Source organism: Neofelis nebulosa, chromosome 11 (assembly GCF_028018385.1).
Source record: "Neofelis nebulosa isolate mNeoNeb1 chromosome 11, mNeoNeb1.pri, whole genome shotgun sequence".
Lineage (NCBI taxonomy): Eukaryota > Metazoa > Chordata > Mammalia > Carnivora > Felidae > Neofelis > Neofelis nebulosa.
Genome location: NC_080792.1, coordinates 27,376,847 through 27,403,433, shown reverse-complemented (window position 1 = coordinate 27,403,433; position 26,587 = coordinate 27,376,847). Strand labels below are relative to the sequence as shown.

At 41.8% G+C, this 26,587-nt stretch overlaps 1 protein-coding gene and 1 long non-coding RNA gene across 2 annotated transcripts; both read right to left on the bottom strand.

The window, feature by feature from the left end:
* Positions 1 to 8,696: 8,696 nt before the first annotated feature.
* Positions 8,697 to 25,274, bottom strand: IER3IP1 (immediate early response 3 interacting protein 1). The gene is made up of 3 exons (XM_058692199.1): positions 25,083 to 25,274; positions 11,050 to 11,151; positions 8,697 to 9,864 (listed from the first exon to the last, which is right to left on the bottom strand). The coding sequence occupies exons 1-3, from the start codon at positions 25,171 to 25,173 to the stop codon at positions 9,809 to 9,811; spliced, it is 249 nt and encodes an 82-aa protein (XP_058548182.1). The 5' UTR covers positions 25,174 to 25,274; the 3' UTR covers positions 8,697 to 9,808.
* LOC131490120 (uncharacterized) lies at positions 17,306 to 25,051 on the bottom strand. Its single transcript, XR_009250951.1, has 2 exons — positions 24,033 to 25,051; positions 17,306 to 23,418 (listed from the first exon to the last, which is right to left on the bottom strand). It is a non-coding gene; the product is annotated as an uncharacterized LOC131490120 (long non-coding RNA).
* Positions 25,275 to 26,587: the final 1,313 nt, after the last annotated feature.

Sequence of the window (26,587 nt, the reverse complement as noted above, 5' to 3'; positions counted from 1 at the left end):
GTATTTAATACAGCTGTAAACAACTAAATTAGTCCAGACAATTATTAATACACTCAGCATAACAACCCTCATCCACAAACTATTTTGATTTTAAACAAATCCCTGGTTCTGTCTTTTAAAAAGTTATCTCTGGGGCGAAAAAAGGTGCACAGAGACCAAAAAAAAAAAAAAAAAAAAAAAAAAGATATTAAGAGTTCTGGCTAATCAACGTTATCTGTAATTTGTCTTTTTATAACAGTCTTATACATTATTCTACTTCTGAACTCGATTGTGACCTAAAATGGAGGATTACATCAACAATAGCATCAACTATTACCTACCTGCCAGGGCAAACTGCCAGTCAAAAGACCGGATTGTTCCTACTCTATTTGGATGAGTAACAGTTAAAAGGATTCTTTAATTTAAAATACACTGCAGCACAAAAGGTAAGGCTACACAAAATAAAGACAAAACATTCTCTTTTTTATACACAGAGGAACCTAAAATTGCTTCTCAAAACTCACCTTTTATGGGAGACATGTAATACTTAATAAAAAATGTTAACTCTGAAGGAGATTATGGAAAAAAATATAAACAAGGCTAGATAAACAACAAAGGATTGTATTGTTAAAACAAACAAACAAACAAATCTGTACAACTAGAGCCAGCAAATGGTCATAATAAATACCGATCATTTTAATCCTTATAGAAGCATCCACATAGGCTTAATGTTAACCACAGCATTTAAAAAGCCTATGTTTTCGCTTTCATCAGTTCCACAGAACATACCTTGTAAACTCTAAAATGCTCTCTCTGGAGCATTACGTATTTGACAATGATTGCCTGGGGCCTCGAAGAAAAATGCTGAGGTGACCCACTCAAACCTCAAAATATTCCAGCTCAGTTCACCCTGGTATAGGCCTTGACCACTTCTGCCATGATCTTGTCTGAAACTTCGTCATACTTGTTACTTGAACTATGAGGTAGTGTTTGCTAAAATATAATCGTAAAATAAATGTGTCGCCTCCAAAAGAACTGTAGAGGCTTCACAAGTAGTCCCATGTTTTTTTGTTTATCTTGGGGCCATATCCCACCATCTCCCATAGTTTGAACAGGTTATATATGCAGCATATCTTAGGAAGTCATCAACAACTGAGAACGAATGGCATATATTCAATGCGAAGAAGAAAAGTAAATTCTCTCTCGTGCCAAAAGGAACTCTGCAAGACACTTCAGAAGGACCGCCCCCCTTGAATATCGCGGCGCATCTCAATCTAACAAGCCCTCGTTACCCTCAAAGCTGCTCTTTTCCCTGCAATTCTTGTGAGTGAGTGAATGGCAACCCCAGCAACCCTGATGCGGCCACCAGGCTCTCTCACTCCTTGCTCCCATCCAGTCAAATGCCAAACCATGTCAGTTCTACCTTCTTTGAACCCACTCGCTTTCCTTCATCATTGCTAAAACGATCTTTGTTTTGAAATCGCCTCTCACCTAGCCTATTTCAACAACTTCCTAGATGCCGTCTCTGCTTCAAATCTTATTTCCACCCCAAATCCATTCCCTGAAGCGAAGCAGTGCAGTGAATGTTTGAATAGCAGCTCACCAGCTGTGTGAACTTGGGCAATTTTCTTAACCTCTCAGCCTCAGTTTCTATCACTGCTTAAGTAGAAAGATTACACCCACCTGTAACGGTTGATAGGATGATTAAAGAAAGTAATACATGTATTGTGACCAGTGTTCCCCACATGGAAAGGCTGGGTTATGTATCTGGGGGAGGGGAGGGTACATGATGGATTATCAAGAACTACAAAAATAGTAGTATGATATGATGCAAGGTTGTAAAGCATTAGAATAACTTGAGCATTTGGGAAAACATTTTATACCAAGCCAAGTACATACTTTGGTATGCCATTCAAATCTTGTGTAAATATTTAAACCAGACTTCAATAAACAATTTTCTCCTGGGAGGTTGTGGCTTTTCAATATACGCCTCCTAGACCCGCCAGCCACCCCCCCCCCCCCCCCGAGAATACAAATTCTCTTTTCTTCCCAATGTACTTCCGGTAGAAAAGTCTAGAACCACTGTATGCACTCAAAAAATGATACTATTAAATAGTCACTATCCACTTAATCTTCCAGTTGATCTGCACTGTCCTCAGGATGAAGTATGAACAATGAACACGGGTGTGCAGAGCCCTGATTTACCTCTCCAACTTGTCTACTCCCACACCAAAGTTCCACGGCAATCAGGTCGGCCCCAAGGCCTACATTTGCCTCCCTCATCGCTGGACTTTTGTCTGGAACCACTTTTGTTCCCTGACTTCTACCACCCCTGGCCATCACCTACGTCCTCCTTTTCCCTGGCCAACTCCTGCGGTACATAGGTTTCAGATTAGCATTCTTTCCTCTGGCATTCCAGAGTCCAACTCCTCTCTCAGGGCTGGGCCAGGACCTCCCAGCGTGCTCCTTCCTGCTCGGTGCCAACTGTTAAGCTCCGTGAGGAAAGGGGCTGTGTTCCTTTTCCGCTGCACTACTCATCGCTCAATACAGACCTGTGAATTAACTCATGCATGCTGGTCACTAACTGGAAGGATTCCAAAAACAAAGGTCTATCAGCACTAACAACTGCGATTCCATCCCCTGAGTGGGAAAGGGGCCCAAGACTGGCCACTGCACTCTGGCCCAGTGCAAACTCCAGGACCTGGCCAGACTGACCCACAGGGACGCCAGCTTCAAAATACAGTCCAGGGGCACATTCTGAAGAATGACTACCACACCTGACTCGCGATGTGTCCCAGGGCGACGGACTGCCCCACGCCCCCGGGGCCCAGCCTAAGCTCAAAGAACAGTGCTGCGCGCATGCGCGGTGCCGCCCCCACCCGGAGGGGTGGGGCCGTCCTCACTGAGCGCGCGCGTGGGTTGGTCCGCGGCCCAAGAGGGGGTGGTCTAGGGACGCAACCGGTGTATCCCCGAGCCCTCTCATAAAGAAATGCAGCCTCCATATGGGTGAGTGGTCGCTCGTCCCAGAGCGGCCCCTCACCCCTGCTCCGCACGCCGTCCTCACCAAAGGCCCCGCTACCAGGAAAGTCAGCACAGCCCCGCCGTCCGCAGCGTCCTCGAGACCAGCCCAGGGCGCCAGGCAAGCGGCCGCTGGACACCGGAAACTGGGCCGAGGGGCGCACCGGAAGTCCCTCCTCTCCCTATCTAACTCCGCCCCATCCGCCAGCAGCTCCCTAACCGTTTAGATTGTCCGCTCAGTTCTGCTCCTTCAGCACCTACCAGAGGGGAAAGTTGTTCTTCACACTCGCATTCTCAAGGGCGCGACGAGCCAGCCCCAAATGGAAGAGAAGAAACCAAAACCTCTGCCTTTGCTCAGCAGCTGTGTCCTACAGCACCACTGGTGAACCAAGTATTGAGTACCTTTCTTTGCCACACCCTACCTCGCTCCACTACTTCTTGCCTCTTCTGGAGGGATATCGGAAGTCATCTCCTCGATATTTTCCTTGAAATACTCAGTCTCCGGAGTCATTTCCTGCTTTGCAATCAGAATAGCGTCTGGCACTTGTAGCTGTCTATTAACCACTTCCTTAGGCAGCGAGGTTCCTCTTTTCCTGCATCAGCTATTACAAAACCTTAAGCTGTCAACTCTCGCACCCTGCCTCTCATCAGAGAGAGCTACCACAGGTCTTGCCTGTCGTCCCTAGGGGAGCAGTTCCTTGAGGTACATGGAACCATGTCCCTCACTGCTCCCCTCCCATGCACATGTTAGGAGGCTCTACTTTGATCCCATTGCTGCCTTTGATTCAAATTAAACTCCTTCAGTGCAGTTGATCATCCTATGCAATCTCTATGAAAAGGACTAAATGAAAGACTTTCTGGAGCAGTCTGACACAATAGGATCACACTCTGGGACCCCTTGACTGGGGACCCATTATGCCAGAACCCATCCAACATCCCCTCTGTCCAGAGCTGCAGTTGGCCATGTTGTGGGCTAGAACACTTTGCTTTGGAAAGTGTTTTCCTCCACACAGGGTCTGAGAGTTGTTTTTGTCTTATTATTCATATTTGCTAAGTCTATTTTCTTCAACGTTTTTTTTTTTTTTTTTTTTTTTTTTAATTTTTGGGACAGAGAGAGACAGAGCATGAACAGGGGAGGGGCAGAGAGAGAGGGAGACACAGAATCGGAAACAGGCTCCAGGCTCCGAGCCATCAGCCCAGAGCCTGACGCGGGGCTCGAACTCACGGACCGCGAGATCGTGACCTGGCTGAAGTCGGACGCTTAACCGACTGCGCCACCCAGGCGCCCCGCTAAGTCTATTTTCTATGTGAGGACATACTTGAAGGAAAAGAAATTTCCTAGTTTACCCATGAGAACTAAGAGCCGCAACCAGATTAAAACAGCACTGAAGGCTTCTAAGCAAGTGGATAATATATCTATATATTTATATATCTATGTCTATAATATCTATCTATCCAAGACAATCTATATGTTCAATGCAATCCCTACCAAAATAACACCAGCATTCTTCACAGAGAGCAAACAATCCTAAAATTTGTATGGAACCAGAAAAGACCCTGAACTGCCAAAGCAATCCTGAAAAAGAAAACCAAAGCTGGAGGCATCACAATTCCAGATTTCAAGCTGTATTACAAAGCTCTAATCAAGACAGTATGGTATTGGCACAAAAGCAGACACACAGAATAATGGAACAGAATAGAGAACCCAGAGATGGACCCACAAATGTGGGCCAACTAATCTTTGACAAAGCAAGAAAGAATATCCAATGGAAAAAAGATAGTCTCTTCGGCAAATGATATAGGGAAAACTGGACAGTGACATGCAGAAAAATGGAACTTGGACCACTTTCTTACCCCATACACAAAAATAAACTCAAAATGGATGAAAGACCTAACTGTAACACAGGAAACCATCAAAATCCTCGAGGAGAAAACAGACAACTTCTCTGACCTCAGCTGCAGCAACTTCTTACTCCACACGTCTTTGGAGGTGAGGAAACAAAAGCAAAAATGAATTATTGGGACCACATCAAGATAGAAAGCTTCTGCACGGTGAAGGAAACAATCAGCAAAACTAAAAGGCAACTGATGGAATGGGAGAAGATATTTGCAAATGACATATCAGATAAAGGGTTAGTATCCAAAACCTATAAAGAACTTATCAAACTCAACACCCAAAAACCAAACAATCCAGTGAAGAAATGGACAAAAGACATGAATAGACACTTTTCCGAAGAAGACATCCAGGTGGCTAACAGACACATGAAAAAGGCTCAACATCACTCATCATCAGGGAAATACAAATCAAAACCACCGTGAGATACCCCCTCACACCGGTCAGAATGGCTAAAATTAACTCAGACGACAGATGTTCACGAGGATGCAGAGAAAGGGGAACACTTTTGCACTGTTGGTGGGAATGCAAACTGGTGCAACCACTCTGGAAAACAGTATGGAGGTTCCTCAAAAAATTAAAAATAGAACTACCCTACGACCCAGCAATCGCACTACTAGGTATTTATCCAAAGAATACAAGAGTGCTGAGTCGAAGGGGCACATGCACTCCAATGTTTATAGCAGCACTCTTGACAACAACTAAAGTATGGAAAAAGCCCAGATGTCCATCGACAGATGAATGGATAAAGAAGATGTGGTGTATATATATACAGTGGGATATTACTCAACGACCAAAAAGAAGAAAATCTTGCCATCTGCAACAACATGGATGGAGCTAGAGTGTATTACGCTAAGTGAAATTAGAGAAAGACAAATTTGATTGCACTCATATGTGGAATTTCAGATACAAAAGAGATGGACATAAGGAAGCAAAAATAATACAAAAACAGAGAGGGAGATAAACCATAAAAGACTCAAGTTCAGAGAACAAACTGAGGGTTGCTGGCAGGTGTTGGGTGGAGGGATGGGCTAAATGGGTGAGGGGCATTAAGGAGGGCACTTGTTGGGATGAGCACTGAGTGTAATATATGAGATGAATCACTAAATTCTATTCCTGAAAAAATTTAACCCTGGTCTTTAGCAAACCAAAATATTGTGCTAACATTATTTTGGTATTGTAAATTAATTTTTTAAAACTCTGAATTATGAAAAAAATATTTTCTTACTAATGAATTATGAAATAACATGATAATCTGAACAAATTTCCTAGTATTTCCTTCTATAAGCTTATGGAATCGTTTCCTAAAGATTAGTTAACTAAATTATTGTCTGTTTACTGTATTATGTAACAAACGTGTTCCAGATAAATATATCTAACCTCAGCAGGGAAAAAAAAAAAACCTTGCATTTTTCTAAATGTTAACTCTGCCTGCAGTATGGACAGACGGGAGAGGGGCCAAAACATATGCAAGGTAAGAAGCTCCTACAGGGCTACAAAAGAGGTGCTTAAACTAAAATGTGGGGAAACAGACAAATTCAAGAGATCTTATGAGGTAAAATAGAAATTGTTGACAGATTAAATTGCTAAGGGAGAGGAAGGCATCAAGATAATTACTACGTTTCAGGCTTGGGCAATTCAGTAATACAAATAATGGTGTCATTCAAGAGAATGTGGAATTAAACAGGACTAATGGCTTCCTCCTTAAAAGAAAGGAAATAATTTTGCTTGCCAAAGGGCAAGAGGAGTAAAGAAGGGATGGGATATCTAAACAGATAGTAACTACACCTATGGAGGTGAGCACTGCATAATATATAGAAGCGTTAAATCACTATGTTGTACACCTGAAAGTAGTAACATTGTATGTCAACTACAGTAATGAAAAACCATTTTCAAAGTTACTGACAAAAAAAAGTGAGGGACTAAATTTGGAAAAGAAAAAGATGGTGTGAAAACCCAATAGGGGAGTGAAGAAGGCAGTGACAGAATTGAAACAAAAACAGTAGGATTATAAAACTCACCTTGATCAATACCCTTAGACACTGCCCACTATGTGTCCCAGGTTCTTGCACAGAATGTTTTCACAATGAGTGGCATCTAATGACCAATCAAGGGCCAAGGAAGAAGTTGGCAAAAAATAATTCCATTTTGCTTAGTATCAAAATTTTATTATTGGTAATAACTTTGAAACCATGAGGCACTCAGAAAGTGATTTATTTCACCAAAAACATTTACTTCAGGAGAATATCTCTTTGGCTGAGCTACATCTAGAGTCAAAGGTTAGTGATCTGGAAAAGGTATACATATATACATCACCTGGAGCAGATTTCTGTTCTGAAATAGTCATTGACCAAGTTTGCAGATGAAGCAACCGGAAACAACTGAGGTTGTAGGAAATTTGTCTTGTGATGAAAGGTTCTGCATGGCGTATTAGAAATATCCTGCTTCCCACTCTTTTTACTATTCAAATATATATTGCTTTCAAGTCATTTCATAAGTACATATACACTCGTGACAGCATATACCTATAGACCGCAGATCACATTGCCTACTCTATATACTCTTTTTTAAAGATAACTTTTTTACCAATGTCTTGATAACTTAAGAGTTTTGTGGAAGTGCCTTAGGAAGGGTGACAAGAGTAGGGTGGAGGTGAAACAATGGGCCTGGGACCCTAACTCTGCGTCAACTGGAAATAAATGGACTGTTCTTATCTGTTGTAGATAATGGAACATTACAGTTGTGTTCTCCCTTTTGCAATCTGGTTCTACCATTAACAAATTTGAAAACCACTGTACTTAATTAAGGTTTAGGGTATGGATTTGGTTAACATGTATATACTTGAGCCAAGATCCTTCATGACAGGTCAGAGGTGTACAGACACGGAATACATAAGGACCATAAACATGGATATGTGGAGTCTAGAACAATCACCAATTGCTAATACTGAGAATGGCTAAGGGAGAGGATGTAGGCAGGCAAGCAGACACTGAAGTTATTGTCAACTAAATGAGAGACTATGGTTACTGAATCACAGCTGCTCTGGGGAAATCGGGGCTAACCTGTGAACGCTTACAGACCTGCCTTCAAGGGCACTGAAGCTAGAATTGCATTAAGTGGCCTCCAGAGATGAAATATTTTGATGTTCAGTGCTTCACTTTCCTCAGAACCACTTTGCTACGGAATACCCTGATCCTGCCCTGCTGTGACCGCTCTCCAACAGACCGTGAACTCGGGCAGTGCCCTGCCACTAAATGAGCGTGAAGTTGTGCTGTAAAGTTTTACATGAGAAATGGCATCAGGTCAAGGTCTCTTTTTTCTTTCCTTTAAAAATTCTGTACAGCCTCGGAGTGCTCTCAAACAACTGCATCTTTTGAATCTGTCCAGTGGATTAAACTTGGGCTCCTGCATCGGATCTTTGTAAGGCCAAAAGAACACTGCCTCTAACTTATGTTATATGTTAGTTACTCACATGAGCCAGATAATCAACTACGAATCCCAGGTACATCTCTTCAGTTCAGCTGCGAGCCTGCGGCCCAAAGATCATCTAATTCAGGCATGGCCAACAGGCATTCAATACCTGCTCCAAAGTTCTAGAAGTAACTTAAGTCATGGAGTAAAAGTTGCTCATGAGTCTCTTTGATGCAATGAGCAATTCAGTTAATTCACTGAAGAAAAAAAGTGTGATGTTTACTTTCATTAAACCCATGCTCAGTGATTTTACAGCAAAGCAAGTATAAAACAAGTGTCACACACGAAACGGGATTCAGTTAACACTGACAGGTAAGGTACAAAAAACAAATGCTTGACTTGGAAATTTAACTTTATTTACAAATGTTGTCCTATAACAAAGATGGCATTCTATTCCTTTAAACTATCATAACTGATAATTTCCAGAAAAAAACCATTTACATAGTTTGAATCTTCCTGCATAAAACTGTATTAATGGATGAGCATATATGGGATGGTCTAAGACATAAAAACAAAACGAAAAACTTATCTAGCACAACTCTCTATTGACAGACAGAATAAAGAATTATACCCCTTAATTTGCTACTCCAAAAAACGGAAATATGATAATTTGGGGGAGAGGTAAATACTTCATAATAGTCTTATATAGTATAGTTTAATTGTGATCGTTCAGGATTGCTCTTGCAGCCTAATATTTATGCAGATTTTAAAAAAGTCATTATTGAAAAAAGGGCGTAGACTTTTTCACACAGATTTTTCTACCAGTGGAAATATGTAGAGAGTGGTCTGTTCTCATCATTCAGGCCAATTAATAAAATAACAAACACACGAAAAAAAAAGCACAACTATGTGACTATCTGACTCACAAAATTAGAATTCTCCCTGAAATCAGAGAGTATTGCTCAATAGTTCTATAAATTTGAATTTGTCACAGCCAAGATGATACATAGACAAAATAAAGAGTTCAAAGTAAAATTATCCAAATTACCTATTTATCATTTTATCTGTAGTAATCACTTTTAAACAATCCTTTAAATTTTATGTAGGAAGATAAACACTCTCACATCATAGCCATGTCATGAGGAACTTCAAAACATTGAAAATTTATCCCTGAGAAGTGAGAGAGAAAAATCTCTATAAACGTGACAGTCCTGTACCCTTTTAACAATCTTTACCATAGCATGAACTTTTATTAATAGTTAGCAATCAAATGTATCCCAATCTTGGATTGTTACTGCCTCTGATGACCTAATTTTTTTTATAATGAAATTATAAATGCAACATTTGTAAAAAAATCAGATAAATAGGACTCTGGTTTTATTGTCAGGTTTACATTTTTGTCAAGTGCAAGGACGACCAGCGAAGACATGTATATTCCAATAATGACCGAAGTAATAACTTCTGCCGGCATCTCTTCTTCTGAGTCTCCATTTCCCCCACTATTCTTCACCCAAATAATAAGAGTAATACAATTGCAATTGAGTTTATTATTATCAATGGCACTGCAAAGAAAAAAAAAACAGTTTGTTACTATAAAGAAAATAGCAGGAAAAAAGTAATAGTTACTAGCATCCAGGAAGGATGAAAATCTCTACCAAGGTCATTCATAATCATGTTGCAAACACTTGTAACAAAGGAACGTGCACTGGATCATACGATCCAAAACTTATTATAAAGAGGGCTTGTGTGACTGGGGTAAGCGTCACCCGGTGCAACGAGATCAATACGAAGCATGTGTGAATGGTGCTGGTGCAATGCTGGGAACACAGCAGCACAGTGGACCCAGGCAGAAGTAGACCCACATGGCTGTGACACTTGATGTTACAAATGAAGAGCACAAGGCGCCTGGGTGGCTCAGCCAGTTAAGCATCCAACTCTTGATTTCAGCTAAGGTCATAATCTCATGGGTTGTGAAATCAAGCCTCACCCTGAGTGGGGCTCCATGCTGGGTAGGGCTGGCATGAAGCCTGCTTGAGATTCTCTCCCTCTCCTTCTGCCCCTCCCCGCCCCCAAACAAACAACAAAAACAAAGAGCAAAGACTCCAGTTTCACCACTAAATTTCTTAACTTTTATTTATTTAAGTAATCTCTACACCCCACATGGGGCTCGAACTCACGACCCTGAGATCAAGAGCGGCACGCTCCTGAGCCAGCCAGGTAACCCATTTCACCACTAAATTGAGAGTGAACTTATTTACCATTCTATCCAAAGCTGTGATCAAAACAGCTAATAAAGAGGGAGACAGAGAGGCCCTAATTTTAATTGTTTTAAATGAGTTTTGAACCCTTTTTTCTTCAGTTGCACTAAAATAATTTCCAATAGAATGGCAGACACAGGACTTTTGCTCTTCTCTCAAAAGCCTTGTAGGACTCTAGATGACTTTACTACTTGAAGCAACAGAAGTTCCAAAAGGCAAGAACACTGCTTTCAGGTCTGAGAACAGGTTTCAGGTCATGCGAACAGATTCTACCACTGAGCATTCCATTTGCTTCAAGTGGTTTCGACAGAAATGAGAGGTAAACTAAGAAAGAAACCAGTAGCTTCTGAACAGTAAAGCCAGGCTAAAGACAAAAAAAATTGCCACAAAAACAGTATGTGATGATGATCACCCTCAGAAGCTTTGCTACTTAAACCAACACCGCAAAATTAAAACTTTAAAGACTGTTTAACTAGTTTTTCTTCTTACCTCTCATCACAGTTCTTACAGATCGAATAAGATTCATTAGCTGAGATTTAATTCCTGGCTCCTCTCCGAATCCACCAATTCCCTGGTCTGTTCCCCAGCCAACTGCAGGATATAAAAATGATTAGCTGTGTTAAAATTTATTATGCACTCACCTTGCTTCCTCATTAGTCATCTTCTGAAAAATTAGCTTGAGTCATTGTTAAAGACATAAAATATAAAGGCATCTGACTTCAAAGTTATACAGTACTGATTAAATATTGTATATTCTTTACTTTTTGATAACAGCAACAATCTTATTTCCAGTTTGATTTTATAAAGTACTATATTATATAGTACTTTATATATAAGGTCTAAATTATTCCACGGTGTTTAATTCAGTGAATATGATTGTTGTGACATGCTGACTGGTTTTTTCCTCCTTTAAAAAATTTTTCTTTTAATATTTCTTTATTTTTGAGAGAGAGAGAGAGAGAGAGCACGAGCAGGGGATGGGCAGAGAGAGAGAGGGAGACACAGACTCCGAAGCAGGGTCCAGGCTCTGAGCTGTCAGCACAGAGTCCGACACGGGGCCGGAACCCACGAACCGTGAGATCGTGACCTGGGCCAAAGTCGGATGCCTAACCGACTGAGCCACTCAGGCGCCCCTTTCCTCCTTTTTTAAACAAAACATTTTCCAGGTCAAAACTGAAAAGCAAGGCATACTGTCAAACTCAATAATTAATTAGCTCAAATCAGAATTTCTAAGATCCAACACAATTATCAGTATGAAAATGTTGCAGCTGAGACATACCGGCTACATTAACTGAGGAAATGTTAAGGGACACCTAGCTGGTGGTGCTTGCTTAGGCTTTCTGAGAGCTGTGCTCCATCCCACCAGCAAGGGCAGGTGACTTTCCCCTCCATCACTCTCCTCATTTCTCAATTCAGAGCTGAGCAACCGAGCCCGCTACCCCACTTATTCTCTGTAAATGAGTCTTTTACCTTCTTCTGCATCATTTTCCTGATATTATAAAACATTATTTTTTCCCCTTTACCTGCTAGTTCTTTCTTTATTGTCATACATTCTTCTGAAGACCTACAAGTCCTCATTTCTGCAGGCTGTCTCTTGTCCGCATTTCAGGCCCACATCTTCAATTATTTTGTATCTCCCATGACTGTAGGGCTTAATTCCTGACAGGTTGGGCCTTAATCTCGAAGACGGTCTTTATTTTATACACGAAAGAACCAAGTCTCAGGTAACAAGACTGTAACTCGTTTAGTCAACTTTTATTTGGTTGAAATAAAGGTTAAAAAATGGTGTTTGCTTTTTTGTGTCACATCAACACTGAGATATGCTGTGGGATAAAAGTAAGTTAAAAATCAAGTTCACAACAGAGCTGATGTGTTCTGACTAGCACTCTCCCCTCAGGGCCTAGCTTCTGTTGTGCTGACAGCGGCCTTCCCAGTCGGCAGGGGTGTCACTCTTTGTTGGGCTCCCACAGTACAGACACCATCACAGTCAGACCCTACACCAACTCTTGCAAGACTCTTTCACCAGATGCCTCTGTAATCTAGCTGTCTTAACCCTGTGAGTTTTCTCCCTTAAAGGGTCAGATCTTTCCACCTCACAATCATGTGATGATTCCCACTGCCTACTGAATAAAGTTCAAACTCCTTAAACTCACATTCTTGCCCTATATCCCACCACCACCCTCCACGTGTTCCTCATCACGCTCAATGCCCACTAATTGTGGTACATGTTAAAGACAGCTTCTGAGTCACTGCCTTCAGTGTCAGGGCCTTTCCTACATTCCTCTCATAGCATAATGAACCTTCTTTCTCTTTGTTCCCCAAATAGCTGACTGATTGTAGTGACTTTGTTCTCCTTCGCGGTTAGTTGTTTTCAAGTGTCTCTCATTAGACTGTATAAAACCCTGGAAGACAGGGACTATATTTATACTTTCTTCACCTTCCCGCTCTCCCGTACCCCCACCCCACCGCAAGTACTTAGTGAATGTTTGTAGAATTGAAGTGAATTATCTGGGTTAATCTGGGACACGAGGAAATTAGGTAAATTCTAGGACCACAGGCGAAGACTCCCAAAGAACTCTATTTCTTAATTTTTACGACACAGCAAGTTATAACATGGACAAATCAATCCATTGTAGCTTTAGGGGAGGGGGGCAGGTCCTCCAATATTAAATGTATACATCTATCCAAGCTAAAAATAATTTTAGAAAATATACTTGCATCTTGCCTGGGCAACGTTACCCTCCTACCTCCAGATGTACTCTCTCCAGCAAGCAAATGTACTTATGCTGCTTTCCCAGCATTTGCTTTTAATGTATGACGAATTTTACTACAATGTCTTTCCTCCAAATAACTGTCTCACTCTTCCAGCAGCTCAGCCAGCATTCGCCACTGAATGGCAATCCTCTTTTTGTAATTTAAGTTCAAACTGTGGCACCAGCCTTCACCTACTTACAGTGTGGCAACACGATTTCGTATCAGACTCCGCAGACACACAGGACACACAGAATGACGTCCCACCAGCAGCGGTGTCAGTGTCCAACCTGCATAACTGCTACAGGAAAACTTCTATGGGAAAGCAACATGGCTGGGATAACGGACTTACAGAAGCCTCTGTGACAGTTCTGCACAACGAAAATGCAGTGTGGTTCTGGTTCAACACGATGGGGTCGGGGAGGAAAAAGTTGACCCTGACCCTCCTGGGGTCCCTGGCTACATCCGAAAATTAAACTGATAAAAACAGATAAACAGGAGAAAAGCATACAAACTCTATTAACTTTTTACATGTACCTGGGAGACTTCAGAGAAGGCTTCAGTCACTTCAAAGAAGTGACCAGAGCAGGAAACTTTTGAGACAAAGAAACAATACATTTGTGAAGAACTGATAAGACAAAGGAGTTTGAGCTGAGAATGGGGGGTAATAAATGGTGGGAAAGTAACAAGGTTTGTTTATACAGTCTTGCATTCTGGTGAGATCGGCAAGGGAGACTAAGCTCCTGCTTTGAGAAAGGAGGGCAAGGCGGGAGCAGATGGGGAGGGTGACCTTCCTGCGTCTGCCATTCTCTCAGACTCCTTCAGCTGAAAATACTCAATACTGCCAAGGTGTCATAGTTTGGGGCAGCATGTCCTGAACCTTGAACCTCATCAATGGATACACACTTTTATCTTAGCTTTCACCTGTGAAACCCTACTAAAAATGACAACAGAGAATACAGACTAACAAGAGACACGTTTCCAGGCCAGAGAAGTCAATCAAAATTTGAACAATAAGAAATAAATGAAGAAGAGTGACTGACTCTAAGAGAAAGCTAGACACCTGCACCCTGCAGGAAGTGCACAATGAAACACTGAGGTGAACGGTGCTGAGACTGAGACCCTGGGAAGGTGAGAGGAAGCTCAAAGCGTCGGTGTGGACAACAGGAAGGAAAAAGAGGACTCAATGAAAGTCTACAAATGAGCAGTGGGCTGCCCCCTGCCCTCCCATCTCCATCCCCGGACTGACCTGACAGAAGGGCGTGCCACTCACACCATCAAAGGCAAGAGGTTCACTCTCAGCAGAGAACCAAAGAAGCTCCAGAGTGAGGGGTATCCAGTGTGAGCGGAGGGAGTGAAAATCTGCACACCGAAGTGTCAGGCTCTTGCCCATTTTCCCCACGCACCTCTAAGTCTGATCACGGAACACTGACATTCTGCAGGCAAGAAGTCAGAAAATTACTCTGGTAATTGGCCAGCGGCCCAGGAAGAAAGACTTCAGATACTGATATCTGCGGGGGGATCCTCAGCAAAACGGACAACTTTAAGCACCAGTGAGGCCCACCAGCAAACAAGCCCCAACCACACCCATGGCTTCCAATGGGCCCCTCTGAGCCTTACACTTAAAAATGAAGTCAAGGGGCGCCTGGGGGGCTCAGTCGGTCAAGCGTCCGACTTCGGCTCAGGTCATGATCTCACAGTTTGTGAGTTCGAGCCCCGCGTCAGGCTCTGTGCTGACAGCTCAGAGCCTGGAGCCTGCTTCGGATTCTGTGTGTCCCTCGCTCTCTGCCCCTCCCCCGCTTGTGCTCTGTCTCTGTCTCAAAAATAAATAAAAACATTTTTAAAAATTAAAAAAAAAATGAAGTCAAAAAGAAACAATCTGTAACATGGAAAGAGAACAAAAACAGAAAAAGAGACTCGGAGGAAGAGACAATGCAAGAAGTAGAAGAAAAGATTTTTACTATTTATGTATTTACAGTGACTGGTTTAATTTTTTATTTCATTTTTTTAAGTAATGTCTATGCCCAGCATGGGGCTCAAACTCACGGCCTCAAGATCAAGAGTCACATGCTCTGACTAAGCCAGCCAGGCACCCCACAACACATTTTTTAAAATGAACATCTATAGAGAGTAAAGCTATTGGACCTATGGAACAAGAACAGGATGCCATAAAAAGGAACATTAAGGAATCAAGATGGAGCTCTTGTTCTTGCTATGTTAGCATAACAAGTTCAAGAGGTTGACAGATTAAGTTGAGAAAACCTATTTGACAAGGCTAACAAAGGGTATATACCTGTCAAAATAACTGGAGTTCCAGAGAGAAGGAAAAACAGGAAGAAATTATCAAAGAAATATTAAGAGATAATATTACAGAACTGAAGGACATGAGCCTTTAGGCCAAAAGGGCCCAATCAGAGAAGAGCTTAATGGGGGGGGGGGGGCAGAGGGAGGCACACATTATTGTACATTCTCAGACCTCTGAAGATAAGGAGAACACCCTAAAGCCTTTCAGAGAGACCAGTCAAGTTGCACAAAAAATCAGGAAGCAGAATGGCATTAGACTTCTTACCATCAATACTGGAAATCAGAAAATTAAGTGAAACAATGTCTTCAAAACAAGCTCTGAAGAAAAATTAGTTCCAATCTAGAATCCTATAACCAAACCACCAAAAAAAAGCTAGAAGAATGACAGCACGGTTTTTTTTTTATTGTTCAGCTGTGAGCAATATTCAGTGATAGTAATGTTAAATATGGAATACAGATATCACCAATAATTGGCTGAAAATGGGAGAGATGGGGTAGGGGAAATGTGTGTGTACTTGTGCTCACACAAGAACAAATGTGCTGATGATGGTATAATTATACTAAAAACCCTTCCACAGCAGTAAGTCAGGGATTCGAAACTTGGAAGAGTTGAAAATAACTGCTTTTAAGAAATGAAGCTCAGGTTGAAGAGATGGGGCAGGAGGCTTCTATCTTTCTTTACAAACAGAAGAGCTTTTTGACTTTAAACACCACACACACACTATACATTATACTGATAAAGAAAAGTGAAATTTCAAAAGAAAGCCTGTAAAGATGTTCATCCACTGGAGAATCCCCTCTGCAATTAGAAGTTCCTCTGCAGAGCATGAACCCCCTGAGGGCAGAGACAAAGTCTACAAGTAGAGAGGCTTCATTCAGGAATCACTCTGAATATTTAAAATTACATTTTAAAACAAGCTTTAATGATGAATCACGGGAATCTACTCCCAAAACCAAGACCACACTGTATATATACACTGTATGTCAGCCAACTTGACAATAAATTATATATATATATATATATATATTATAATAATATAATATATAATATTATAATTATATTATAATTATATTATAATTATATTATAATTATATTATAATATAATATATAATATATAATAAATATATATATATATATATATAAAATCAAATCAAGTCAAACCAAAACAGCTTTAAATGGAATTGTTGGTTTCATTTCCTTCACTTGCTTTTCGGAAGTTATCATTACTAAAATCAATCCTTTCCACCCACAGCCACAATCTCTTAGATCTAGGTAAAAAGGACTTGTTTCTACACACCCAGTTTTTTATCAGAAAACATAATTTCTGGGGCACCTGGGAGGCTCAGTTGGTTAAGCATATGACTTTGGCTCAGGTCATGATCTTGCTGTTTGTGGGTTTGAGCCCCGTGTCGGGCTCTGTGCTGACAGCTCAGAGGCTGGAGACTGTCTCCCTCTCTGTCTGCCTGTCCCCTGCTCACAGTAGGTCTCTCTCTGTCTCAAAAATAAACAGTAAGTTATCAGTTAACTTTAGCCTAGTCTCTATTCTCAAGTCCCTAGAATGAAAACTAAATTTTGGGTAGAGAGTAAATCATCTGTCTAGATATTCTATGGACAAACACAAGAGTGACAAGTAAAAGACCAGGTGCCATGGATTATTTTTTTATTCTAACAAATAGCTTTCCTTCCAACTGCTACTTAGGGAGTCTCGGTTGTTTTCCTAAGGAAACTGGCCAAAAGCTTTAAAGAGTTTTGTCCTTTTTTTTTTTTTAAAGGAGAAAGATTTAATTCTGCAGCTCTCTTGACACTTTCATAGCTAGAGGGCCTAGAAAAGAATAAATGATAAGACCTGCCAGCACTGGCCAGCTGCCATAATTTTAGGAATAGAATTAAATATAAAAGTTAGTTATTAGCAAACACCAAACATGTTCTTCTGCTGCCCAGACTTCAAAAAGTCATACACAAAATAGCAATCCATCCAGATTGAGCCAAAAACCTTCAGCTAAATACATTCTGAAGAAAAAGCATTAGCTACTGTTCTGAGGGCTGGCTGACCCTGGGCAAATCTCAGCCTCTCTAAGATCAGTTTCCATATCTGCAAAAGAGGTAAGTGTGCTTCACTTTGTCAATGTCACCAAGTTTGTATGTGAATCAAATGCCAATCACAGATGTGAAAGTACCTAATAAACTACACAAAGAACTCTAACATACGTTTTAAAAAACTACCTTGATTAAGGGGCGCCTGGGTGGCTCACTGGGTTGAGCATACAACTCGATTTCGGCTCAGGTCATGATCTATCTCATGGTTGATGGGATCAAGCCCTGCATCAGGCTCTGTGCTGACAGCGCGGAGCCTGTTGGGATTCTCTCACTCCCTCTCTCTCTCTGCCCCTCCCCTGTGCACGCGCATGCGAGAGAGAGAGAGAGAGAGAGAGAGAGAGAGAGAACTCTAGCGCTCTCTCTAAACAAACATTAAAAAAAAGAAAAAATTACTTTGATCAACAAGATCAATATTGAAGTAAACGATCTGGTACACTTGGACTAATCTCTCGTGGGTCCACGTAATTCTCAGCCCAATGTAATAATTTCTGCTTAATCTGTGATGAAATTCAACAAATGCTTTTCAGGAGTATATATTTACAGACATATAGTTACAGATCTCACTACTCTAAACTCTAATATTACATTGGCTTTGGAGCAGTCACTTAAACCCTGAACCAAAATACCTTGTAATAATATTTTAATTACTTGCGATGGACTGAATTGTGTTCTCCCCACATTCCTGTGTTGAAGCTTACGTGGAGATGGGGTCTTAAGGAGCTACGTATGGTTACATGGGTCATAAGGGCAAGGCATTAATTTGATAGGACTCTGGCCTAACAAAAAAGAGGAAGAAAGAGATCTCGATTCCCCTCCTCACTTCCACCTAGCCATGTGAGGACGCAGTGAGAAGGCGGCCATCTGCAAGCCAGAATACCCCCACCAGAACTCAACCATGTTGGCACCCTTATCTCAGACTTCCAGCCTCTAGAACTGTGTGAAAATAAATTTCTGTTGTTTAAGCCACCCAGGCTATGATATTCTGTTATGGCAGCCAGAGTGGACTCATAATGTTTCATGTACGAAATGCTTCTTTTGTAGCACTCATAACTACTACTGGACATGATCCTCGTCAAAGGGATACATACTGGGCACCATAAGCAAAAACTAGTAAGAATAATTTGGACGGGTATTAAAATTCACTATGTCTTTTTTTTTTTTCCTTGTACAAAAAGGGAATCTGTGTCATTGTGAAACACTAGAGGATACAACACATTCTCTGCACTGCAATCAAAGTACTGGTTCAACTATTTGATTAAACATACAGCTCTCAAATCAGGAATTGCAAGAATACGATAATGGTAACATTATTCAGTTACTTAGAAAATACTCACTGACTGATGGAATTGTAAAAATGAGAGAATCCCTGTCATCAGCCTACTGGAAAAGACGGAATGAAACTGCAGTGGTGCTACGGCCCATGGAATAGGTCAGTGATGGTTTCTGGGAGAGGCAAATGGCAAAGATATGCCTTAAAGGTCATCATGACCTAAGTCAAAGTCACTGAAGGCGGAGAAGTATGCGTAGAGAAGAGAGAGAACCATGGTAAGAACGGCACATGGGGTAAACACTGCAGAAGGGTCAAAGAAGGGAAGGAAAGGGAGGAAGGGACACATCATAATGTGATGTGAGTTTGTAAGTCACACGAGGAAGTCTGACTTTTATATTAAAGGCTATGGATGTTAGAAACTTCAAGAATTTCAAACCACAGAGGAACATGTTCAGCTTCTCATGGAGGGTAGAACAAAGAGAAACAAAATTGGAGGGAGGGGACCACTGAGGAGGTTACTATAAAAATCTAGGCAAGAGTTAAGAGCCTACATAAACAATATTTAACAAATGCTTAAAATATTTTAAAATTCTATTTTAAAACATATTTAGTTTTTTTTTTTTTACTATTTAACTTTTTAAAATCTTGTCAAATTTTTATTCAAATTCCAGTTAGTTAACATACAATACAGTATCGGTTTCAGGAGTATTCAAGTGCTTCATCACTTACAGACAATACCCAGTGCTCATCACAAGTGCCCCCCTTATACCCATCACCCATTTAACCCATCTCCCACCCACCTCCCTCCATCAACCCTTAGTTTGTTCTCTATCATTCAGAGTCTCTTATGGCTTGTTTCTTCCTCTTTCCCATATGTTTCCCTGTTTTGTTTCTTAACTTCCACATATGAGTGAAATCATATGGCATTTGTCTTTCTCTGACTTATTTTGTTTAGCACAATTACTCTAAATCCATCCACATCATTGCAAATGACAAGATTTCATTCTTTTTGATGGCCAAGTAATATTCCATTGTGCATATATATCACATCTTCTTTATCCATTCACTAGCTGATGGACATTTGGGCTCTTTCCATAGTTCGGCTAGATATTTTGTTTATTATTATTATTATTATTATTTATTTTTTTTTTTGTAGTAGTTAATCACATGAGGGTCAAACTCACAACCGAGTCCTACCGTCCTCCGACTGAGCCAGCCAGGCACCCCTAAATAAAGGTGTTGTTGTTGTTATTTTTAAGTAGGCTCCATGCCCAATGTGGGGCTTGAACTCACAACCCTGAGATCAAGAGCTGTATGCTCTACTGACTTAGCCAGCCAGGCGTCCCTTAAATGTTTTAAAACAGCTTATCCACTTTAAGGTATGACAATGTAGGTTTTTCCTTAGCTCTGGGACCATATTCAAAACACATGTTCAGATAAAATATCTGTGCTACTTCTGGAGAGAAGAGGAAATGAAGACAAAGTTCTAGGAGGCAAAGTATTAACATTTCCGGGGCATTCCAACGGTTTTGTAGCAGTGATTTTCATTTAGGGGCAAAAAGCTAAGTCACCTGCAGAAATTTTGGAAAAGACACTGGTGAACTTCACTTCTGGAAAATATTAATGCAGGTCTGGAGTAAGGTCTGGGCATTGTATTCTCTTTCAAGATCATTTTGGCAATACTGGGTCCATTTCCTTTAGAAGCAACGTGTCAGTTTCTGTAAAAAGCCAACTGGAATTTTGATAGACATTGCATTAAATCTGTACATCAATAATATTAAGTATTAATACTAAGTGTTAATATATTCATCTTTTTAAAAGTTTATTTATTTTGAGAGAAAGTGAGACAGAGAGAGAGAGAGAGAGAGAGGAATAGAGAGCGAGCAGGGGAGGGGCAGAAAAAGAGGGAGAGAGAGAATCCCAAGCTCTCTTGCAAAATAAAATTTTAAAAAAATGGGTAGAAGATTTGAATAGACATTTTTTTAAAGACACAAAAATGGCCAACAAGTATATGAAAAGGTGTTCAATATCACTTATCATCAGAGAAATACAAATCAAAACCACAATGTGAAATCATTTCACACCTGTTAGAATGGCCATTATCAAAAAAACCCCAAAAAACAAAAAACAAGAGATAGAGACACTTGGGTAGCTCAGATGGTTAAGTGTCTGACTCTGGATCTCAGCTCAGGTCATGATTTCATGGTTCGTGGGTTCGGGCCCCCCATCAGGCTCTGTGCTAACCACGCACAGCCTGCTTGGGATTCTGTCTCTCCCTCTCTCTGCCCCTCCCCTGCTCACGCTCACGTGCTCGCTCTCTCAAAATAAAAAACAAAAACAAACAAAAAACATCCAAACTGTAGATGCAGGGGGAGGGGGGGAGAGACAAGAGATAATAAATGCTGGCAAGGATGTGGAAAAAGGGAACCCTTGCGCTTGGTTGAGGGAAATATAAATGGGTACAGTCACGATGAAGAATAGTGTAGAGGTTCCTCAAAAAAATTAAAAACAGAACTACTACATGATCCAGCAATCTCACTTCTGAGAATTTATCCAAGAGATGAAATCACTATCTTGAGATATCTGCACGCCCATGTTCACTGCATTATTCACAATAGCCAAGAAACAACCTAGGTGCCCACTGATAGATGAGCGGAAAAAGGAAATGTGGTGTATATATAAAATGGAGTATTATTCAGCCACAAAAAAGAGAAAGCTGTCATTTGTGACAACGTGAGTATATCCTGACAGTATTACAGCAAGTGAAATTAAGTCAAAGACAAATATTGTATTATCTCACTTACATGTGGGATCTACAAACATCAAATTCACAGCAACAGAGTAATATGGTGGTTGCCAGGGGTTGAGCAGTGAGGCAAATGGGAAGTTCCTGGTCCAAAGGTACGAACTCAGTGATACGACGAGTGAGTTCCAGGGATCTAACGTACCGCGTGGTGACCATGGTTAACGATACTGTACTGTATACCTGAGAGTGGCCTTGAGAGAAAATTTTAAATGTTCTCGCCCCCACAACCACAACAACAAAATTACAATTATGTGAGGTGAAGAACACTAACTGCGGTAATAAGCGTTCCGCAGTATATCCGTGTAGCCAACGATCCTTGTACACTTTCAACTTTGCAACGTTAGACAGGCACACCTTGCTTCATTGCTTCCCTTTATTTCACTTCCCCGATACTGTGTTTTTTACAAATTAGAGGTTTGTGGCAATCCTCTGTCAAGCAAGTCTAATGGTGCCATTTTTCCAACAGCTCACTTTGTGTCTCTAGAGGTGTCACATTTTGGTAATTCTCGCAGATCTCCGTCTTTTTTATTATTATCGTGTTTGCTATGGTGATCTCCATTTTATCACTTTCCACTCATTTCTCAACACATTCCAATTTGGATTTTATCCACAGTTACGGCCACCTGTGCAGAATCACCAATGACTGCTATTACTCTGAATGCTTAGGACCCTTCTCCATTCTTATCTTACTCCTCAGAACGTTCCACTGGCGTACTACCTCTCCTTCTAACACCCCTTGGCTTCTGTGAAACCCACTGCTACGTGTTCCCTCTTCTCTTGTTTTGCTCACTCAGCAACTTCTCCTGTCAGTTCTCCCATCTCTACGTAAACATTAAATACTCAAAGAGATTCTGGGACTGTCCTGGTCACCAATTCTCTTTGTCATCTATTCTTCCCCTGAGAGATTTTCTCTCTTTACGTGGTGGCTTCATTCATCACCTGTGCTCGATAAACTCAAATGCAAGCTCTCCTGTGACTCTTGGTTCTGTTCTATAGACTTAACTCCAACAGACTATTCCACATCTGCACTTGCCTATCTCACAGAAATCTCAAACTCACCATGTCCAAAACTTATTTCACTATCTTTTCACCTTCTTACCCACCACTGCTGCCCTCATTTTTCTTCCAGTACTCTCTACACCTTGGTAAAGGTACTATGTTTCACTCAGGTGCTTAAGCCAGAAAACCAGGAGATCTTTGACTCTGACTTTTTCTTCCCTCCCTCATTCCCAACATCCAAACAGTAAATCCTGCTTTTTCTACTTTCGAAATATCTCCTGATCGGTATTACTCTCCAGGACTACCATAACAAAGTGCCGCAAACTGGACAGCTTAACACGACAGAAATTTATTTTCTCACAGTTCTGGGGACCGGAAGTCCAAAATCAAGGCGTCAGCAGAGTTGGTTTCTTTTGGGGCCTCTGAGGAATGTTCTCATCTATGCCTCTCGCAGCTTCTGGTAGTTACCGGCAATTCCTGGCATTCTCCGCTGTCTAGCTACATCCCTGCACTCTCTGCCTCTGTTGTCATTTGGCCTTCTTCCCCCTGTGTGTCTCTCTCTCTCCATATATGGACACCTCATTGGCTGTCCTCATCCAGTGTGACCTTCTCGATTACACCTGAAAGACCCTATTTCCAAATACTGTCATCTTCACAGGTACCAAGGGTTAGGACTTCAATGTATCTCTTGGGGGAGAAAAATCCAGCCCCCGTAAGATCTTTTCTACTTTTCTGCATAGTATACTAATGAGGAGACAGACTTCTGAGTCAGAATGCCTAAGGTGAATCCTAGCTCTGCCACTTTCTAGCTGTGTGATCATAGAAAAGTTACTTCCTCTCTTTTGTGCGTCAGGTTTCCCATCTGTAAAGTGGGGATGAAAACAGTACCGATCTCACAGGGTGTTGTCAAGTTTACACGAGTTAATAATATAAGCAAAGCACTTGATACAGATCCTGGTACATGGAGTTCAGTGTTAGTTATTATTACACCCATTCAACTGATGTGATACCCACCATTTCTATTTGCCCTGTTTGAAATGGTGCCTCCCACATCCACTATTCTACCCTGTTCAGTCTGTTCTCCACTGCAGTGAGAAGGATCTTGCAAATAACACGAATCTGGTCATGTCACTACTCTGTTTAAGACCTTGTTTTCACCTGCCCCAGTTTTCACACTCAGTTTTACTCCTCACCCTCCCAACTTCTCCCAACCTTTAGCCTTCATCAAATTAACGTTTACTCACTTATCAGATTTTGGGTTAGACCCGCTTCATCCACGAAGCTTTCAAAGATTCACACATCAGCGTTTCCCTGCACTTCTGTTTCACAATATTCTGCATACTTGTCATTATTCCTTGTTCATTTTTTAATTTAAATGAACTTCCATTAGAAGGGCAGGGGGACTGCTGTAACCCCACTTCCTAATTACATGGGCCCAGCACACAGTTTGTGCTCAACAAATGTGAAGGAATAAATGAACCAATCTTGCTCATGGGTCTGAGTTTCAGTGATTCACACAGATATGTCTGGTACGCCTGCAGACAAATAATGGTATACTTTGTGTATCTGGCATACCTGTGCAGATAAATGACGTTACATCACAGACTATCCTGTCTTAATTTTGCCTCATACAGCAAAAAGTGGCCTGCCCGGGATGGCACGCAAATCGCTGTATTGTGAGTTACCAGCGGACATAATTGTGTCTTCATCTTGCTATTCTTAGATTCTAGCCTGGCACATTGTAGGCATCCAATAAGCTGTGCTGCATAAACTTTTCTAGGAACGTGGGTAGCTGGATGTCCTGATAATCCGAACACTGTCCCTTTCCTCCTATCCGCAAAGACCAGGAACCCTACGGCCCTCCATCAGTTCATTCTTCTAATTACCCGCACTCCAAAATGAGCCACGCCCCTCCCTCTGTACCTAAAAACTCAGATCCCAGGTTTCTGACCATTAAAAACAGTCACAGACGAGTGCATTAAATTAACCTAAACAAACCGCAGGGGCAGGGGCGCCCCTGGGTCTTCTGTATCCCTCCCCATCCCGACCCCGGGGGTCCGGCACACAGGGCGCACCTGTTAAACAATCTTCACCCCGTTGTTGAGCTCAAACTCCGTGAGACGGAAGTGGCTCGGCTTCCTCCCGTCAAGGAAGGGCCCTAAGAGTAGAGCCCTCGGCCTCCCGTCGGTCCCGGCCCAGGCTGTCCCCTCCCGCGGCCCGACCGGGCACCGCTCCCCCGGGGCTCCGCCGCCGCCTTCCCCCCCCGCCCAGCCCGACCCCGCGGCCTTACTCACTGTTCTTGAGGAAGCGCTCTTCGTGCAGCACGGCGATGGCATTGACACAGAGCAGGGCCGCCTGCAGCAGCGAGTATAACGTAAAGGCCATAGCCTCCCGGAGCCGCCCGAGGCCCGACCGTTCTTTCTCCCGCCGCCGCAGGGGACGTGGCGCCGCCACGACCAGCGCTCTCCTACGGGAGCCGGGCAGGCCCCAAACGCGCTCTCCCAGAAGCTCCGCCCCCATCCGGCTAGGACCCGCCCCACGCTCACGTCAGCCAGGCGGGTCGGCTCCGCTGTCTAGACCTGTGAGGTCCAGTGCCGTGGCCAGGCACGCGTGGCTGCTCAAAGCTGGAAATGTGGCTGGTGGCCGTTGGGGTGCTGTAAAGTGGGAAAGACTGTACACACGGGATTTCAAAGGCTTAGGACGAAAACAAGAACGTCAAATCTTTCGTTAATTTTTAAATGTTGATTGCCTGTTGAAATATTTTAAATATATTAGGTGGATAAAGTGAATTGTTAACATTAACTTCTGCTTTTTTTTTTTTTTAACGTGGCTATGAGGACGTTGTTAATGACATGTGAGGCTTGCATTGTATTTCTTTTGAAATACACTGTACTTGACACTCCCCAGAGCTGTATGGGATGTTAATATTCCTATTTTACAGATGAAGAAACAGAGGCTTTGGCAAATACATTTGTTAAAAATTTAAAGTGAAAATGACATGTACTAAAATTACTCAGAAACAGTCTATCTTTGATCAAACTAGCCAGGCCTCTATTGAGCCCTCTTCTCCACTAGGCCTCAACCTCAGCCTATGGAAACTAGACTCTCAAGGCGAATGATTTCATCCACTTTCCTGCCCCTCCCTTAAACGGTAACATAGTTCCTAAAAGCTGAAGGCCACATCCTTAGGATGACCCCAGCCCCCCTTAAAGAAAGCTCAAGGCTGCCAAAAGTATTTACTGTTTGTTCTAGCCAACCTGAAAATAGGCCCCTGACCATCCTTTCTTGCAACATTTTCCTTAAAAAGGCCTACATTGTGACTCCTTCCTCTGTGCCTTTGAGATGTATATGTATTTCCTGTAATTCAGGAGTGTCTTTCTGACCTGAAAGCCATTCCTTTAAAATGTAATCTTCAGAGAGAATAGGGCCTCTTGTTTCCCAGTGTCTGTGGGAGGGTAGAATCCTAACTTTGATAATTGCCAGCTAACAGTCCCAACTGGCCAGTCAACATTTATACTGACCACCCCTCTGTCATTTTCCCATCTTTTGACTTTACAGAGCCCCTGTTCACCTCCTTTTCTTCTCTCTCATTCTCCCTTTAAAATGCCCTGTCTCCTCTGTACAAATTAAAATTGAGTTCAGTTCACATTCGACTCTCTTTCCTATTCCTCTCAGTAGTCTCAGTATATTACTGATTAAAATCTGTCTTTACCATTGTAACTGGTGTCTAGCTTTGTCTTTGACAGCAGCAGTAAGAGGCTGAGTCTGATCATGTTGAATTTTAGATATTGAGGCCAAG

Coding starts and splice junctions, on each gene's coding strand:
- IER3IP1 (XM_058692199.1), bottom strand. CDS start 25,173: ATGGCCTTTACGTTATACTCGCTGCTGCAGGCGGCCCTGCTCTGTGTC. Junction 11,152..25,082: donor AGAGCGCTTCCTCAAGAACA/GTGAGTAAGGCC, acceptor TATATCCTGCAG/TTGGCTGGGGAACAGACCAG. Junction 9,865..11,049: donor TGTAAGAACTGTGATGAGAG/GTAAGAAGAAAA, acceptor TTTTCTTTGCAG/TGCCATTGATAATAATAAAC.